The sequence below is a fragment of the Girardinichthys multiradiatus genome, chromosome 2, assembly GCF_021462225.1.
Source record: "Girardinichthys multiradiatus isolate DD_20200921_A chromosome 2, DD_fGirMul_XY1, whole genome shotgun sequence".
NCBI lineage: Eukaryota > Metazoa > Chordata > Actinopteri > Cyprinodontiformes > Goodeidae > Girardinichthys > Girardinichthys multiradiatus.
The window spans coordinates 21,480,305-21,493,360 of record NC_061795.1 but is presented as its reverse complement, the minus strand read 5'-3'; the positions used below and the strand labels follow the sequence as shown (position 1 = coordinate 21,493,360).

General features: G+C 43.0%; 1 protein-coding gene across 1 annotated transcript in view; it reads left to right on the top strand.

Annotated features, from left to right (window-relative positions):
- LOC124881206 (cGMP-inhibited 3',5'-cyclic phosphodiesterase A-like) overlaps positions 1-13,056 on the top strand; it is a 147,151-nt gene that overhangs the window by 98,559 nt on the left and 35,536 nt on the right. Inside the window, exons 3-4 of the mRNA XM_047386733.1 lie at positions 8,296-8,556; positions 11,658-11,815. Of these exons, the coding sequence (XP_047242689.1) occupies positions 8,296-8,556; positions 11,658-11,815 (419 nt within the window). The remainder of the gene's footprint in view (positions 1-8,295; positions 8,557-11,657; positions 11,816-13,056) is intronic.

Genomic DNA, 13,056 nt, shown 5'->3' with positions numbered 1-13,056 from the left:
AGCGGATAGCTTAGCACCAGAATCAACACATACCTTTAACATACCAGGTTAATAAAAGGGTTAGAATGCATAAGCGCGGACGGCGCGTTATGAGCAATGTTCTGGTTATAACCACCCTTTAAATAAGGTTTATCTTAGCTTTAAAACATACAAAGAAACAGAAACGGCGCGTGCCGTAGCTAGCCTACTAGCGCTAAAGGTAGCCAGGTTCCACAAAACAAAACTTCATGGCATGAAAACGTTTAGATCATTTCATCCTAAACCTATCTGTTAATCTGCCCAAACCTAACCGCTGACCATGGTGAGCAAACGTTGTCCAAGGGCGATGAAGTTTGGATAAACGTCCACAGTCAACAAGCGGTTGGCTTTCAGCTAACCTCTGCGTTCGCTCTGTGAACGATAGTGTTAGCTCTGGAGGGCTGGGCGGCTGTTCGTTTCCGTAACACGGTGGTGCAAGCCGTAGTCACTTCCTCCAGACTCAGGTGTAGAAACAGCTTCTCCACCGGGGATCACTTCGACACAGCTTTGCTTCTGTGGGGCCTCGAAGAGAAAATGTAAGCAACTCTTACACCTTAATTTCCCCGTTCATGAATGAAAATACCGGATACACAGACAGTATTTCATTCTACTTAACTTTGCATATGATCGATGATCGTATGGTTTTTGATCCAGTTGAATTTATGTCTTTTTGCCAGCAAAAGACATCAGCGCGCTTTGTTCCCTCCTATCCGGTCCCTCTGGAAGGCCGCGTGGAAGAGAAAGATTTGTGGAAAGGTGGGGGCTTTTATGTGGGTAATGGCGCCGCAGGAAGTCCGCAGTTATCCCCTTTCTGGCTTTGCCGGAAGAAGGTTAATGCACTTTATTTTGAAGTTCCAGAAAAGTATGTACCGGAGTTTTGGTGTCGAAATCCATGGCTGTATGGTCCCAACACTCCATAGGAATATTGACATCTGATTGTGTTCTCTATAATTGGGTTGTTTCAGTTTTAAATTGTAATTTCGTTGGTTTATTTGTCTAATTTTTGTGTGCCGTATTGTGTTTTTCTGTTTCGGACTCATGCTCATGTGTTTGTGAGCTGGAAATACAATAATGAAATGGCAGAAATCTGCTAACAACAGTTATTCTGTGTCCGTTTGGCTGCAGTTAATATCATGCTTTTATTTTGAAGGAAATTGTAATAGCTGCCTTTTTTTATTGAGAAAAGTGGAAAAAAATAATAGTCATTGGTAAAATTTTGTATTACAGGCATTTATTATTCAAAACTTGGATGAACTTAGAGAGACATTCTGTTCTTTTACATGGTAGCTCACACAACCGAAATAGCTTGCTGGTCTCAGACTAATCAAATGGCTAGCGTTACCCCCTTTGGCTGGTATATCTTTAATGGGAGGATTCTTGCAGCCAACTAGCAGTCTGTGCCTTCAACATGAGGAAGGTTTGTACCACTCCTCACTTTCTGCTGTAAAACATTTGAGGGGTTCCCTGCATGTAAAACTCGTTTCAAGTCACCTCACAGCATCTAAATGAGCTAAAATAGCTCTGAGACTGGACTTTTTTTCATGTTGCAGGGCCAGGTGCTATGAATCAGAAAAAGGCGGACCCAAGATTCAGCCAGACACAGTGCTGAAAGTTTAAAAGGTTTATTCAGCCACAGGAAAACCTCACACAGGTAACACTCCTCACAGCTTTCAGGAATCACTGAGGCAGAAAGAGGGATTAGTGACTTGTAGTCTCTCCAGATTTTGCAGGGATCAGAAAAGCCACTAACCTGCTTTTGTCTTGCGTGGAACTTGAAGCCCAGAGAGGAAACCTCAGTGGGCGGCAGGCGGTAATCTCCACAGCACAGGCTGAATAATCCGAGGTTTAGGCTGGCTCAATAATCCATGGACAGAAACAGGGTCAACGATCGGAACAGGAGGATTCAGGCAAGGGGCAGGCAGAGACATAAACCAGATGCAGGAAACAAGGTCGACAACCAAAATCCAAATAGTCCGACAGGGAGCAGGCAGAGGCATAAATCCAAAAGGCAAGGCAAGGTCAAGAACAATGATCAGACAGGAAGGAACGCTGGATATCTACTCACACGATGGCTTTCAAAAATCTGGCACCGTCTGCTTGTCAGAGTCAGTATATATCAGGGAAGACACAGGTGCTTGGCATTCCACAGATTGCACTATACTGCAGCAGCCACCAGGTGCATCTAATTTGCTGATTGCAGCCAGGAAGACAGGGTAGAGCAGACATGCCAGAATCATAACACCAGGTTCTGCTTCAGCCCAACTTATTTATACAGATGGGTTCAGATTTTCCTCAAATACCCTGTGATATACAGTAGAATTCATGTTTTATTCTTTGATGGAGAGCTGGTCAGGTCCTGCTGCAAAATAGCCAAGTCGGGGCTCCACGAAGGGCTTGACCTGAGAAACGTGGAACGTGGGGTGAATCCTCATGGAGTTGGGTAATCTCAGTCATACAGCGACAGGGTTGATGATCTTGGAGATTGGGAAAGGTCCAACAAATCGGGGTGCCAATTTCCGGGATTCTACCCTTAATGAGAGGTCCTTGGCAGAGAGCCAAACTTTCTGCCCCACCTGGTACTTAGGGGCAGGGATCCGTCTCCGGTTGGCCATTCTTAACTGAACCAGTGACATTCTGATCATCGACCTCCTGGCCTTTGTCCATATTCTTTGGCACCTTAGGGCAGCCGCTTGGGCGGAAGGAACATTAGCTTCTCTCTCCTGAACTGAAAACATGGGTGGCTGGAAACCAAACACAACATGAAAAGGAGACAAACCAGTGGCACTTGATTGCACAGAGCTCATGGCATATTCAACCCAGGGCAAATTTTGTGACCACTTGGTCGGGTCAGACTCACATAATATACGAAGTTTGGTTTCAGCTTCTTGGTTGGCTCTCTCGGTTTGGCCATCACCCTGAGAATGAAACCCTGAAGAAAGACTAACAAAAATTCCCAACAACGAACAAAACTCCTTCCAGAAACGTGACACAAATTAGGGACCTCTATCGGAAACAATGTCATTATGGATTCCATGGAGCCTGAAAACTTCTCGGGTCAATATCTCACCCATCTCCTTTGCAGATGGGAGCTTCTCCAAGGGCACCAGATGAACCATCTTACAAAATCTGTCAATTATGGTTAGTAGTACAGAGTGACCATTAGAAACCGGTAGACCTGTCACAAAATCCATCGCAATATGTGACCATGGGCGAGGGAGAATGGGCAAAGAGTACAACAACCCCACAGGGGGGCGACGAGAAGGCTTGGCTTGACAACATTGAGTGCATTCAGCAACAACGTTTTTGACATCCGTGACCAGCGATAGCCACCAAAACTGAGTTCGAACTGTCTGAATGGTTCTGCTGATTCCTGGATGACAAACTAAACGAGAGCAATGACAAGACTCCAGTACCTTAGGCACAAGGCGTTCAGGGACAAAACAGCGGTCAGGTGGACATGATGATGGGATAGGCAGATCTCTAATGGCTTCCTGGACCTCCCTTTCCACCTCCACTCGGGACACAGACAACCTGACGGTTTCAGGAAGGATAAACTCCTCTTCACCTGCAGACTGAGATTCTTCAGGCTCTTGAATTCAGGATAGGGTGTAAGATTTGCCATTTTTACTGCCTGGCCTGTAAGACAGGGAGAAATTAAATCGACCGAAAAACAGAGCCCACCTAGCCTGTCTGGGGTTTAGCCGTTTTGCTAATTTCAGGTACTCCAAGTTCTTATGGTCAGTCCACACCATAAATGGCTCCTTAGTCCCCTCCAGCCAATGTCTCCACTCTGTCAACGCCAACTTGATAGCCAATAACTCTCTGTCTCCCACGTCGTAATTCCGCTCAGCCTGACAGAGTCCTTGAAAAGAAGGTACATGGGTGAAGACGATCATCCTCACCTCCGACCCCAGTGCTTGAGGCATCCACCTCCACGATAAACTGTCTCTCTGGGTCAGGAGACCGTAACACTGGATTTGACGTGAAGAGTTCCTTTAACCTATTGAAGGCCTTCTCTGCATCCTTATTCCACACAAATTTCACCTTGGAAGAGTTAAGAGCGTTTAGGGGAGTAGCAACCAGGCTGTAATTTCTAATAAACCTCCTATAGAAGTTTGTGAATCCCAGAAATCTTTGAAGCTGCTTACGATCAGTTGGAACAGGCCATTCTAATACGGCCTTAATCTTGGAGAGGTCGACAAGCACTTGATCTGGGGAAATGATGAAGCCCAAAAAGGAAGTGGTAGTTATGTGGAACTCACATTTCTCTGCCTTGACGAACAACTGGTTTTGGAGAAGACGCAGGAGAACAGCTCTGACATGTTTCCTGTGGGTTTCCAGATCTTGAGAATAAATCAGTATGTCATCAAGATAAACAAATACGAATTGACCCACCATGTCTCTTAGAACGTCATTGACCAATGACTGAAAAACTGCAGGAGCGTTAGTAAGTCCAAATGGCATGACCTTGTATTCATAATGGCCCGTAGGCGTGTTGAAAGCCGTTTTCTACTCATCTCCTTCTCTGATTCGAACCAGATGATATGCATTCCTTAGATAAAGCTTAGAAAATATCTTGGCTCCCTGGATCTGATCAAAAGCTGTGTTCATGAGTGGTAAGGGATATCTATTTTTAACTGTTATCTCATTAAGGCATCTATAATCAATGCATGGTCTCAATGAACCATCCTTCTTCCCAACAAAAAAGAAACCAGCACCTGCAGGAGAGGAAGAGGGTTGAATGTGCCCTGCCTTGAATGCCTCATAAACATAACTCTTCATGGCCCTGTGCTCTGGACCAGACAATGAATAGGTTCTGCCTTTAGGTGGTGATGTGCCAGGAAGCAAATCAATAGCACAATCATAAGGTCTATGGGGTGGCAGAGCTGTGGCCTTGATTTTATTAAAAACCTCCTTTAAATCATGGTATTCTTGCAGTACCTTGGATAAATCCGGATAGGTCTCCTCAACCTCATTCTCCACACTGACCTCCGTAGCAGCAGACAAAAGACAGTCAGCGGAACATGACTCAGACCAACCCAGAACTTTTTTCTTCCAGTTGATGTGAGAGTTGTGTTTCTGCAACCAGGAGGCCCCTAGGACTACAGGAAGTTCAGGTGAATTAATGATGAAAGTTACTTTTTCTTGATGATTACCTCCAACTATTAAGGTAATCTCCTCCATCCTGAGATGTGAATTGTTCATGCTGTGACCATCCAAAGCTAGCACGTTTCTTGTGTCAGCTGACGGAATAAGTTTTATGTCATTCTTATTTGCAAATGTTTTGTCCATGAATTCAGTATCTGCTCCTGAATCAATAAACACGGCCCCCTGGACAGACAAAGAAGAGGTTTGAAAATGAGCAGGAAACAAGAAGGAGGAGGCAGATAGTTGACTTCAGCTCAGTAGAGACCTCCCTTCTTCTGCTGAGCCTGTCCTTTTAGTGGACACCTGAGTGCTAAATGTCCCTTCTCTCCACAATAAAAACAGAGCTTGAATCTTCTCCAACGATCTTTCTCCTCAGGGGTAATCTTGGTTCTGCCCAATTGCATGGGCTCACAATTATCATTTTCCTCAGTGAGAGGTGACCGACTCCTTCTCTCATACCGGTGTGCAGAAACCTGAGTTAATGATGAGCGACCCTTCTCAAGGCGCTTTTCCTTCCTTCTCTCTGCCAGCCGAATATCAATGCGAGCAGCCAAATCCTCGAGTTGTTTCAGGGAAGAAGGATAATCACAGGTCGGTAGCTCATCCTTGATGTCTTCGTTTAATCCTTTCATGAATGCATCCATTTGTGCTGCCTCATTCCAACAGCTCTCTGCAGCCAACAAATGAAAGTCAATTATATAGGTCGAGACAGGTTGATCACCCTGTTTGAGGGACAATAATCCTCTTGCAGCCTCACGACTTGGAATGACCGGGTCAAAAACTCGAATGAGTTCCTTGGAAAAAGTTTCATAAAGATCACAAGATGCAGACCTGTTATGCCACTCAGCAGTTCCCTACTGTTTTGCCTTTCCTGCCAGCAGAGATATAACTAACGCCACCTTGGAACGTTCAGTGGGAAAGGATGACGGCTGAAGCTCAAAATGAATTTCACACTGAGTTAGAAAAGCTCGACATTGGTCTGAGTCTCCCCTGAACATTTCAGGCAGAGAGAGGCGTGGCCCCCTTACCTCTGCTGTTTTCCGTGTTACTTGGGCGTGGTTTCTTTGTGACGGTGGCGGCTCGGAGACAATATTGCCAGAACGTAATGTGGAAATTATTTCCTCCATGCCGGAACCCAACCAGGAAAGAGTCTCATCAACGTGGGTACGCCACTGTTGTGCTGGCGATGGGTCCATTTTTGGCCAGATTTTTCTGCCATGAATTAGAAAAAGGCAGACCCAAGATTCAGCCAGACACAGTACTGAAAGTTTAAAAGGTTTATTCAGCCACAGGAAAACGTCACACAGGTAACACTCCTCACAGCTTCTAGGAATCACTGAGGCAAAAAGAGGGATTAGTGACTTGTAGTCTCTCCAGATTTTGCAGGGATCAGAAAAGCCACTAACCTGCTTTTGTCTTGCGTGGAACTTGAAGCCCAGAGGGGAAACCTCAATGGGCGGCAGGCGGTGATCTCCACAGCACAGGTAAGAAGTGACTCCAGGCTGAATAATCCGAGGGCTAGGCTGGCTCAATAATACATAGACAGAAACAGGGTCAACGATCAGAACAAGAGGCGTCAGGCAAGGGGCAGGCAGAGGCATAAACCAGATGCAGGAAACAAGGTCGACAACCAAAATCCAAATAGTCCGACAGGGAGCAGGCAGAGGCATAAATCCAAAAGGCAAGGCAAGGTCAAGAACAATGATCAGACAGGAAGGAACGCTGGATATCTACTCACACGATGGCTTTCAAAAATCTGGCACCGTCTGCTTGTCAAAGTCAGTATATATCAGGGAAGACACAGGTGCTTGGCATTCCACAGATTGCACTATACTGCAGCAGCCACCAGGTGCATCTAATTTGCTGATTGCAGCCAGGAAGACAGGGTAGAGCAGACGTGCCAGAATCATAACACCAGGTTCTGCTTCAGCCCAACTTATTTATACAGATGGGTTCAGATTTTCCTCAAATACCCTGTGATATACAGTAGAATTCACGTTTTATTCTTTGATGGAGAGCTGGTCAGGTCCTGCTGCAAAATAGCCCCCTGTCTCATATGGTCGCATGTTCTGGGTTCCAATGTCCAAATATTTCCATTTTAGACAATTGAAAAGTAATCAGGACTTATTCTAGAAGTCCTGTTTCATTGTCTACGTTCTCTGTGGTGAACTTTAATCTGGGCTTCATGTTTGCAAAGGTTCCTCTTTGCACACCAATGAAACATCAACTTGTGGAATCTCTTTCAAGTGTTACAGGCATGCACATGTAATGTATACCAACAGTAGCAAGATCCTCCTTTATGTCCATTATTCAATTTTAAGGTATTTGGAGACTGCTTTTAGAAACTTGCAGTCTGTTTTCAAGGTCAAAGTGCTTGGGCAACCAGTTATGGGAATGGCTGTATTCTTTTAAGAGTTCCTAAAATCACTTTCAAGACTTATGAACGTCTACACAATGAAAACCTCAGATAAGGTCTTTCAATTTTGCCATCCGTCTTAAATAGGCCAAATTCCTTTAAACTGCTGAGTAACAATGTTCCAAACATGTGCACATGATGTGAATTGTCTGTGTGTAATTTCAGCCATTTAAGAGGGAATAACTGTAGGGGTTTTCTGCTCTATTCCTCACACAAAAAATGCATTGTTTTATTACATCAGTTTTTATTGTTTAATTATATTACACAGATATTTTAAGTATTATAACATTGATGATAACATACACATATCAACATTTGTGAGAAATGCATACAGGCTGTTGTGTTTTTTTTTTTCTTAAACCCCACATCAGTAAGCAGACTAGGGGTATTGTGGTTTTACCTCTCCTGGTTTGGATACATACCATTTAGACCTTGGCATTTAAGGACTACCACTCTACTCTCTGATCCACAAACACACACTTTAGCTTTACTTTTGTAGGAATAACATCAAAGGTGTGTTCATGTCACAGTTAATTATATTATGTCCTCTTAGGGGAGCTGGTGACATAGTTTAAGCACCTGCTCTTCATGCTGCCACCCTGCAGCAGCTTCATGCAGCTACTATCAGACCCTGCCTCTAATTGGTACCAGCTTCAATTACCTGTTGTATCCTGATGTTTGTTTCTCACTTATGTCTCCTTGTCAATGAGCAGTCCTCAGGCACGACTGTGATGGTGGATATTGCAGTGATGGGAGAGGCCCACGGACTGATCACAGACCTTTTGGCTGACCCTTCTTTGCCGTCCCACACCTGCGCATCACTGCGGGCCGTCAGCAGCCTCCTAACCACCCAGCTAACCTTCCAGCCATTACACAGACCGCGACCCGCCCCCCTGCTCAACCCCAGCGATGCCTACACCTGCTCTGACTCAGAGGAAGGGCCCGAGAAAGGAGAGAAGACATCCATACAAAAGGTGGGAGAATCTGTAAAGATTAATCATCCTCATATTAGACTTCACTGGCAAGAACAGCAGTGCCCTGAAGCCATGATGAAAGCAAACACAATTTATCTGACTATGGAAAGGTCAAGACTGTTAATCAAGAGTACTCCAAACTGTTTTGTTTGCAAACAGCTGAAATAATCCAAAGATGGCAATGTGGTCCACCTCATTAATGTCAAACATACCATGATACACTCCCCACACATGTTAATCTTTTAGTCCAACTCTCAACTGATGGGGTTCTTGCTCTCTGAGCTTCTAACATCAAATGAAAAGACTGTATTTCTTAAACCGTTGAGTGAAGAAAAAATAGTGTGTCTACTGCTCGGAGCAGCGTTCTCCCTTTCATTGCCACAGCTGTGTCAACAAGACAGATGTGCCGAGCCAGACAGTGTGTTTTAGTGAGTGTATGTGAAGGGAGTAGCGCAAGGGAGGCAACACGCAGCTGGATGCATTTCTCAGAAGCTTTTGAAGAGGGATGGGTATGTGTCAACAGAACTTAACTCCCACTGCAATTATGCATCTGACTCCTTATCTGGCGAAAGATACCCTCTTTGGCTGTCTTTGAGGCTGGGTTGTGGGTGGTGTTTGACTTGACGCCAGGCACGTTCAGTTCTGACAGATGTCATTTTATGTCTTCCGGATTGTGTAAAAGAAGCAAAGTCAAACTGCACCTGGAAAGACATTTCTTCTCATAAATGTCCAGCAATAAAAACTAGGGGAAAAAATGACGCGAGGAGGGAAGGGAGTTTGCGAAGAATTTAATTTAATTTTTTCTTTGGTTTGTTTGACATTCAATTGTAACACAAGTTAATGCCTTTTACACTTGCTTTCAAACTCCTTTTCTCTTTCTATCTGCTACATAAAAGCAACAAAAGTAAAAAAAGCAAAGAGTGGATTAGAAATTCAAAAATAACCTGAAGAATAATGTACCTGAGAATTCTTGATATTTTTTTAATTTTATTACTGTTTACTTTACAGTTGCAGAGATGAGTCCATTTATAGATCCACCGTCAGCAGGCATCAGATTGTATGGTGTTGTTTTGCTGCACTTTTGCCTGATGGCAATTTGTGTGTGCATCTGTGCTCTGTATGTCTACAAAAACATAAAACCATCATTTCCTTTTAAAATTGGGATAAAGTAGATTATTCTGTAATGGGTATCTTGCCACTCCTTCAAGGAACAGTGGCTTCCAAAATTATGTATAACCTTTAAACATTTTCGCAATTTCTTATTTTTGCAAAATACAAACGTCGATGCATTTTAAAGAGACAAAAACAAAGTGGCGCAGAATTGTAAAGAGAAGGAAAACAATGAATGGTTTTCAAAATCGTGTACAAGTAAAAGCAAAAAAAAAATAGCCTTTCATGTATATACAGCTCCCCTGACTCAACACTTTGTAGAACCCCATTTTCTTTGGAGATTTGTCTCAACCAACTTCACTCATGTATAGACTGACTTTTTTACCCTTTCTTCTAGCTGAAGTTCCGATTGCTACCGGCCATCTGTGATCAGCAATTTTCAAGTCTTGCCACAGATTCTCAATCAGATTTAGGTCTGAGACTGGGCCAGTGTAACACATGAATAAACAATGATCTATGCCATTGAGTTGTAGCTTTTTAAATATATGTTTTGGGATATAAAGTCTAGAAATGGAGGACCTCCATCCTACTCTCAATCTTGCAGTCTCAGAATGTTTCTTCCTTGTCTCATAGCTTTCCTGTCCTAGCTGAACAAAAGTAACCCCATAGCATGAAGCTAACCATCACCATGTTTCACCTTGAAGATGTTTTCCTTAGGGTTATGTGCAGTGTTAACTTTCTGCTGTTCATAACATTTTGTATTAATCCCCAAAAGTAAAATTATGGTTCCCTCTGACCTGAGCATCTTCTGCATGTATGCAGTGGCGCCTACAGGGCTTGTGGCAATCTGTACAAGGGATTACAAATGGATTCCTTTCAGCAGGTTTCTTCTTGGTGGCCTTTCATAAAGGTCAGATTTGTGAAGTGCACTAAGAAACTGTAGCTCCTTCAGAGTTACCATGGGCTCCTTGTCAATATCAGTTTAGGTGGACAGCCTTATCTTGGTAGGTTCACAGTTGTGACATACGTTTGTAATTTTTGATAAATGATTGAGCAGTGCCCTGTGATGGACTGGCGACCTGTCCAGGGTGTACCCTGCCTCTCGCCCATAGACTGCTGGAGATAGGCACCAACTTCCCCGCGACCCACTATGGAATAAGCGGTAGAAAATGACTAACTGACTGACTGATTGAGCAGTGCTCTGTGAGATGTTCAACGGTTCAAAACACTTCTTTAAACATCTCCCCAACTGTATCCCTGATGTGTCTGGTTTGTTCCTTGGGGATAGTACTGATACTGTGAATGGACTCATTCAGAATTTAGAGGTGATATTTACTAGGCCACCCTGCAGAAGAGTAAGTGTAGAGCCAGCCATGTTTGGTGGTGTTCCGCCAAACTGCTGCAGCACAGCGCCAAAACAGATGAAGGCCTCACAAGGGCACACACCTCTTTAAATCTGAGGAAACAGCAAGACTATCATGAAAAAGAGACAGAGAGAATGAGGAGCAGACTGACACAGTCTATATGATGAAATTAAACAATGTGTAATGCAATACTGACATTTTATTTAATAATGAACCTCCGGGAGATTTACTGCGACAGCCGTCTGTAAATATTTCCCTGTTCCTTCTTGACCACAGTTTCTATGTTCTTTGGATGTGGGGAATTTTATTATATGTTTTTTTAACTTTGGATTCGTATTTCACCATGATTCCAATGGCAAAATTACTTCTAGCTTATCACCTGCTCCATTTGCTCCACCTGCTCCATTTAGATGATATAGTCAGTGTTAATTTTTCCTTACACTTGTCCTGGGAGCACTTTTAGAACTTTTTTCAAAATACAAATTCCATTCCAGTCAGGTTTTAGCTGTTCTTTCAGTCATCCCATGCTCCAGCTTACATGTATAAAGTTAACTTGTGGGTTTTACGTTGGATTTGCGTTGTTAAATGTACCTGTAAATGTTGTCCTGTGTGTGTATTTGTGTGCAGCGTCTCAGGCGGAGTTTCCACCCTGGCCTTCTAAGGAGGATTTCTTCCACATGGACGACAACCACCTCTGCCACAGGACTGCCCACCATTGAGCCTGGACCTGTTCGAAGGGACCGCAGCTCCAGCATCAAACCATACCATGAAACACTCACATGCAGGTATCTAAAACAAAACAGAAAGCTCATACTGCTGTTTTTTTCTGTTTTCATGAATCTGATACACCTGCCATAATATTTTGTGTCTGCCTTAGTGCTCAATGCCATTTCAAAGTATGCTGCTTTGAGTAAATAATGCTTAAGCATTTTTTAGTATAGTTAATTTGATCTCCAGCTAAGTCAGGTTCATCCAGATTTCTTCAACATGTTGAAACATTATGTGGCATCAGCTTTGCCGCTCGGAGACTGCAATCACCACTGCTAATAAATTTAACCAAGCACCACTCAAGTGTCACAGCAATAATTTCACTTTGGTTGATGTATTCTGTCTTTACTCTGGAACCTTGTTTCTTTTTTATTCCACATTCAGATTTATGTACTGGTTCCCATGCAACACCTGCTTTTAAGTAAGAAAAAAAAAAGGTTATCAAATAACGATTTGATTTAATAAATGAAAAAGCAATCCAAACCAACCTGGCCCTAAGTGAAAGCAATTGCAAATTAGTTTTCAAGCATAAACAGCCCTTGTAAGATCATATTACAGAACCTCAATCAGATTTAAGTCCAGAGTTTCACTTGACCAAAGCTTAATTTTGCTTTTTGACCCCTTCAGAGGTGGACTTGCTGGTCTGCTTTGTCTTACTGCATAACCCAAACATGCTTGAGCTTAAGGTCACAAACTGACGGCCAGACATCCTCCTTCAAGATTTTCTGAGCGGGAGCAGAATTCTGGGCTTAATCAATTAGTTCAAATTGTTAAACAGTACAACAGCTACAGACCATCAGACTATCACCACCGTGTTTAAAAGTCAGTATGAAGTTTTTTGTTATTTATGTGCTACTTTTATACCAGATGTAACAGGATGCGTGGCTTCCAAAACATTTTACTTTTGTCTCGCCAGTCCAGAGAATATTTTTCTCAAAGGTCAAAGATGTTATTAAAATATAAGATGGACCTTGTAGTCCCTTGTAGTCCCTTTTGGTCAGTAGAGAGTATTGTCTTACAACTCTCTATAAATGCCATTTTTTCCCAGCTTTAAGTCGGACTGTAAAAAGTCACAGAGGTTCTCCAGAAAAATCTTGTTACTTGTAGATCTGTTTCTCCTGGATTTTTCCTGATGTTTGAAACCCATGTCCATTCAGTTTATCTACCAATCCCAGCTGCTGTTTTGTGTTGGTAATGTGTTTAAAATAGACATGAATCTATAATATTCATTCCTAGTTCTTTAAAAATTATTGACAGA